General features: G+C 48.4%; 1 protein-coding gene across 1 annotated transcript; it reads right to left on the bottom strand.

Moving 5' to 3' along the window:
• Positions 1-687: 687 nt before the first annotated feature.
• Positions 688-6,259, bottom strand: CFAP45 (cilia and flagella associated protein 45). The gene is made up of 11 exons (XM_075281230.1): positions 6,145-6,259; positions 5,404-5,537; positions 4,938-5,082; positions 4,674-4,844; positions 3,454-3,632; positions 3,085-3,214; positions 2,561-2,707; positions 2,004-2,117; positions 1,296-1,489; positions 981-1,205; positions 688-777 (listed from the first exon to the last, which is right to left on the bottom strand). The coding sequence occupies exons 2-11, from the start codon at positions 5,475-5,477 to the stop codon at positions 702-704; spliced, it is 1,455 nt and encodes a 484-aa protein (XP_075137331.1). The 5' UTR covers positions 5,478-5,537; positions 6,145-6,259; the 3' UTR covers positions 688-701.
• Between the last annotated feature and the right edge of the window lie 409 nt (positions 6,260-6,668).

Below are 6,668 nucleotides of genomic sequence, written 5' to 3'. Positions count from 1 at the left end.
TGGCCAGGGACAGATACATGTCAGCCATTGAGCCTGTGTGTGCTCAACAGGACAGTGCAAAGGCTGTAGATAGGATGCAACTGCACTGAAGAGAAGCAGACGAGGGATTTGCTGATGGGCCAGGGCCAGAAGGGCTATCCTTTGCTCTTTGGATATATTGCTTTACCACCAATATACAGGTATTACCACCTTGGACCACTTTCTGTAGACTTCTTGTTCTCGAGATATTTTGATCCAGTCGACAACATTAGAGTTTGGTCCATGTCACAGAACTGATTATTTATTGTTGCCTACTATATCCCACCCCTTATTAGCGCCAGTCAAAAGATAATCCTTCACCAGTCAGTGGTTTTAATGTTATGGCTAAGCAACGTATACATATACAAGGAATACTCTAGAGCAGTACCCTGACAATAACTTGCCCAATCCTCAGACGCCTCTATTATCACAGACACCAGACGAGATCTTTTGCATTGGATTTGATAGTCCTCCTCCTATGTGTGTAGCCTCATGTGATTATACTTTCCTGCAATGCCCCCTGCAGGTAAACAGAGGCATGTCCGTCTTACAATAAACTACATAGACAACAAATCGAGTCATCAGATAAATGTATATATAGATGGTGAGATACAGATGTAACGTAAAAGCCTCTATAATGTGATATGAAACCCAATCCCTAAACAATTCGGGGCCCATCTGCCTTAGTGGACGGCGGTAATATGAGCATCCGCTTTTCGTGCTACCATTGAGCAGTACTTGTCTGGAAGTCCGACCATTCTGAAAGAGAACAAGGGCAAAATGAATAGTCAGTGACTGACAATATGGCTGCCATCACAGCTCCCACATGGGAGGTCAATCTGCTTTCCCAGACTTCAGAAATGCAAAAAGGCTCGATTTGCATTTTTAGAGTCTAGAAACTGCAAGTGTGCTAATATTTTTCATAGTTTGCTTTGTGGTTGCATCTTGTCTTTCATACTCACCGCAGCTCTTCCAGCTTCTTCTGCTTTAGTTCATCCAGGCGTGCCCTGCGCTGACGCGCCTCCTCGTCCAGTTTCTTCCCCTCCTCGAAGTGGGAGATCCGTTCTACGACTTGCTTCTGCTCATTCTCCCGCACCTGACGCCTCAGCTCTCCCGCGTGCTTCATCAGCTCCCGAGCCTTCTCCTCCACCTCTTTGCGCTCTTTCTCCATCAGCTCTCGTTGGACCCTGAAAGGTGGGAGGTTCAAGAGAGAACTGTGAAGGAGCCGCGCCAAAAGCTCAATAACCGGTATCGGACGCAGTTATCGCTCTCTATACCGTAAGACCCTTTCGAATTCTGCCCGATCCCGCTGAGCCTGCACGGCCAAGAAGTGCTCCTTCTGGGCCACCTGCTCCAAGCGAGTCTTCTTCATCATGGAGTTCATTTCTGACTGCTTCAATGCTTCCTCCTTCTCCTTCTGACGCCAGGTCCTCTCCATGGCTTCTTGGTTTCTCTTGGCTCGAAGGGCATCCTGAAACAGAAGACGTATTATATCGTAACATAAGACATGAGGTTGGATGAAGACACAGGTCCATCAACTCCAACCTATAACCCTGCAGTGCTGATCCAGAGGAAGAAGACCCATGAGGCTAATGCCAATTGCCCCAAATTCGGAAATTGTTTTTTTCATCCTTCTAAGAAGAAAATCCACCCAAAGTCTGCTCTAAAGTGGCCGTAAATTTCATTTTAGTGTTTGCAAGTGGAGCAAAGCACAAGGCTAAGGTTGCAGGTCTGTGATGAGATTGGATTCTTGCCGTCTCTCCCTTTGTGGTGCAGAGGAGTGAAACGCAGCGACAGATTTATGAAGAGGCGACAGCTTCCTAATAGATTCCAGCCATCTTACTCAAGGGCATTGTGACGTCCATTTGCCACCACCCTCCCGATTGCCATGTTGTCCAAGGGTTCAGCTGAAAATATGACTGGTTGGTTGACCGACAACCTTTAAACCATAAACCAGTGACATGATGGAGTCCTGCAGTAGGTACCTGCTCTGCACGGTGGTCCCGGTCTCTTTCCTGTAGCGCTCGGAGACGAGCGACTTCCTTTTCTTTCTCCTTCTTAATTTTCTCCTGCTCGGCCTCGTATTCTGCTTCTCGAGCCTGTGTAAGGAAGTAAAGACAGCCCGATAGAAGGATCTGCAGAATGAAACTCCTTTACATTGTGACAACAAGAGCATCTTAAGTCCCTGAAACTTGTTTACATGCCCATATTGTATCGTGGGTTCACTTGCCAGACACCAGTCATGGAAGCCCCGATAAGCGAGAAGGGTATCTGAAGGTTGAGGGGGTTAAGCAGGACATACACAGTAAATGTGGTCAACCCTGCAGGATCGGCCAACTATCTCTAACTCTCCATGAACTGCAGGTGTCGGGGGAGGTAAGTATTTAGTATGTTGGATTTCGATTGCCAATCCTTTTTTCACGGGAAAATAGGCCAACAGGAGTCTGGCCGCGACACCTTGACAGGTTCCCTTTAAGATTGTCTTAAAGGATCTGACCACTTTATATCACCCTATCCCCGCTTTAGCTCATCTCCCCCTTACCAGTTTCTGCTTGGTGTACTCCAGCACTCGCAGCTCCGCCAGCCGCTCCTGTTCCTTCCTCTCTTTCTTCTTCTTCTCGTTCTCAGCGTTGATACGTTTGATCTCTTCCTGGATTTCCAGTTGTTCTTGCTTTTTTCTTTCCATGTCCTAATGGTGAAAACCAAAAAAAATCCTCTGAAACAGAAATCAGAGACCGCTCCCCATCGGCCTACAGATAAGTTATGATTTTCTCCTTGATGGGCCATCCCACAGCCCACCTGTAGGGTTGAGCCGATCTTGAGATTTCAGGATCGATTTCAAAATCCGATTTCCTATCGTTTTCCAGCCGATCGGGATCTGATCTTTCCCAATTCCTCAACCCTAATTGTATATTATATATACAGTGAGGTTGAGCCAATCTTGAGATTTCAAAATCCGATTTTCGATCATTTTCCAGCGATCCCGAATGCATAACTTGCTCGATTGCCGATCGGGATCCGATCTTTTCCGATCGCTCAACCCTACCCCCTGCCCTCGCTGCTCACCTTGTAGTCCTCCATCTGAAGCTCCTCCAGGTATTTTAGCAGCTGCTGAGCTTCTTGATCTCTCTGTTCTTCCTCCAGGATCCTGGAGTGCTCATTTTCTTCCATCTGTTTTATGATGTGGAGTTTTCCCCTGGAAAGAAATTGCAAAAAAGTTCCTCTAAAGTGAAGTTTGAGTAACGCTTGGCTTTACAGGTCTCGTACTAATCCTGAGTGACATCAGGTCTTCTAATACAATAGACTCCACGTCTCCTACAATGCAGCACAGCATACAATGGCGCACAAAAGGGATGTAGTGGGAGGTGTAGCCCCGAAACCAGCAGAATTTTGAATGCAGCTCTGAAGCACAGGATAAGTAGACAGCCCCAATACCTGATCTTTTCCAGTTTCCGCTTCTCTTCAGCCTCCTCCTGCATCTTGATGGCTTTCTGCCGCTCCACCTCCATCATCTGGTCCAGCCTCTTCTGCTCTTCGGACAGCTCCTTGGAAATGACACCTTTCTCTAGAATTTGGGCATCACGGATGGCGTGGCACTTGGCATTCAAAATCATCTGTTGGGGGCCACAGAGGGTGACAAATAAATACAGAAATGGTAGACCATGCAGATGTAGAGAATATCAAATGGGGAGGGGGGTACCAAAAAGCTCAGTGATAACACCTAAAGGGCTAATTCACATGGAGTTTTTTGGCAGTGGATTTTGATGCTGCGACGGGATGGCAGTGCGCTGCGTCGGCATTCCTTCACGGCTAACTGCGCAGTATGTTCACATTCGGAATCCATTTTCCGCCGTGTGAACTTACCGAAACATTGCCTGGCAAGGCTGGGAAACAACAACACACCGAGGGGATACAAAGTCTGCCACCTGGTGGTCAAAAGCAATGTCGCTGCCCTGCTTCTCTTCTTTAAGGCCGGGGCCGGACACGCCGCGATTTGCCCGAAGCGGAGACGCTGCGGGAAAAATCGTGGCATATTACAGTGCAAGCAAAGGGGATGGGATTTATGCGAATCCCATGCCCACTTTGCGGAAGAAATCGCAGCGCGGACACGTTGTGATTTGCAAAGCCGTTGCGGCTTTGCAAATCGCAGCATGTCAATTATATCTACGGAAACGCGGCGGCTTTCCTGTAGATATAGTGTTAAGAGAAAGTCCGTGGAGGAAAACTCTGTGAACTTTCTCTTCAAAGCGCTGCGGAAAGAACCACAATGCGATCACGCAGCGCTTTATCACTGCGTTTACAGCCCGTGGGGCCTTAGCCTAAAGGGGTTTTTCCAGGGAGTCTTTTTAGCACTACTTCCTCTGGGGGTTTAGATACTGTACCTAGTTCCGACCTTGAGTCATGTGATCAGAACAAGCACCCAGCCCCAGGTCGCAACACCTCATCCCTCCTCTCCTGTATTCACTGGCAGATTGGACCTATTAACATGCGAGAGGAGGTAGAGCGACGCAAGGGGCTGGGTGTTTGTTCCGATCATGTGACCCAGGGTCTGAACCACACCGGAACCTTTAGATAGAGTAATAAAGACTCCCTGGACAAACCCTTTAATTTGGAAAGGCGAGAGATCGACCACAACTCTCTCCATCTGGACTCACCTCATTCAGTTTCTTTATTTCATCCTCCTGCTCCATGCGCATAGTGTTGGCCCTCTGGAGAAGGTATTGCGCTCTCCGCTGGGCCTCTTCTTCCAGGTCGCTCAGCTTCTCGTTCTTCTTGCGCAGCATCTCCTTCTGTTTCATGTAGTTCTTCCGCTCATTAGATGCTTCCTGCCAATGGTTAACCCCCGTTACTGCCATATCTTCCCCACAAGCCCACGTCTACCGTATTCCTTACACTCCCCCATAGGGGTTGTGTCTTACAATGGTCGCCTCTTTCTCATCTTTCATAGCTTGAACCGCTTTTTCCCGTTCCTCCTTAGTCAGGATTCGTGCTCTTTCCTTGATGCGACGGAAATCCTGGTGGGTCATAATAAGGGACAGGCCGGAGGGGTCTTCGGAGGGCACACTGCCAAAAAGCAATGTAACATACAATGTCATGCATGGAACATAGAACAACACGGACCTGGACCACGGCAATAGACTAAAGACCTTGTATTGTAGTATGGTGACTATGAGCTATCAATCTCTGTTATCAGCCACTTAGGATACAAACCATTCTCTGCTCCCTGTTGATAGTTCATGTTATTTCTAAGATGCCAGATAGATGAAAATCCAACATGTCCGATCTTCCCCCTTGACAACAGGCGGCCATTTGGGTCAGCTCTTACCAGTACACATTACCAAAAGTGAATCTAGAAGAAGCTTTACCAGCTGGTCCTGCACTTACATAAGGTCTCGGATCAGGTCACTGGTGATGATCCGGATGGTCTCAGGCTTGTGACCCCGTGTCGGTGCTGACATGGCATTACGTCGTCTGGTTTCGGCTTTCTGCACAATGGGAGCGTCATTTTTTGGTTGCCGCTTTGTAAGAAAACAAATAAAGCCCCTTAAAAATCATTTCATTGGTATCAGATCAATATGATCAGTGCAAGCAAATATCGGGTTTTCCAGATGATAAGATGCAGCCCAGGTTTGGGGCACGAATACAGCATTATACTGTGTGGAAGACAAAAGGGGAGAGACACCGAGCGCTCTAAGCGTAGTATTGATGTTAATTTCGTAAAATTGCAATAGAAATAAATATTACCAGTGAACCTCTCACCTGAAGAGTGTATGTCTTTAGTATCACATATAGCGTGAAAAAAACAGGTGGGAGTGGAGGCAAGACCAACAGGGGCACCGGAAACCGGAGAGAAAAATGGAATGCTGAAAGGGCAGAGGTCTGCGCTCACTGGTAGATCTTGTAAAACAGCCAAAAATCAAAGTAGTAAAAGATGGATTTATTGGGTGTATACGTACAGAGCACAAAGCTCCATTCATTGAATGAGGACGGCCGGAGACCCCTGCCTACACAATAGTAATGTATTAGGGACCCTCTACCTCGGCCTATTACATCATTGGGCTGGGCCCCTGATGTGGAGGGGTGTATACGGCAGGAGAACACTCCCTGATGTCTTCCATTACTGACCTTCACTCCAAACAGACTCTCATCCACCTCGGAGCTCAGGGCCTTGGTGCGGTATTTCCAGGCTTTGGACCGATGGGAGCCATTAGAGCCGGAGCTGAGCGACCCCACAACACTTTCTGGCTGCAAAAAGAAGTTAGACGATGTAAGCAGGGAAAGATGTGAGAGAAATGTGAGGGGCAGGAGAAGTGGGGGCCCCAAGACCATAGGACTGACAGGAGACTCGTGGGGGCCCCAAGACCATAGGACTGACAGGAGACTCGTGGGGGCCCCAAAACCATAGGACTGACAGGAGACTCATGGGGGCCCCAAGACCATAGGACTGACGGGAGACTCGTGGGGGCCCCAAGACCATAGGACTGACAGGAGACTCATGGGGGCCCCAAGACCATAGGACTGACGGGAGACTCGTGGGGGCCCCAAGACCATAGGACTGACAGGAGACTCGTGGGGGCCCCAAGACCATAGGACTGATAGGAGACTCGTGGGGGCCCCAAGACCATAGGACTGACAGGAGTATACAGTAT

The sequence above is a fragment of the Leptodactylus fuscus genome, chromosome 7 (assembly GCF_031893055.1).
Source record: "Leptodactylus fuscus isolate aLepFus1 chromosome 7, aLepFus1.hap2, whole genome shotgun sequence".
In the NCBI taxonomy this organism is placed as follows: domain Eukaryota; kingdom Metazoa; phylum Chordata; class Amphibia; order Anura; family Leptodactylidae; genus Leptodactylus; species Leptodactylus fuscus.
The sequence above is the reverse complement of the archived record's forward strand: the minus strand, read 5'-3'. Positions and strand labels throughout refer to the sequence as shown.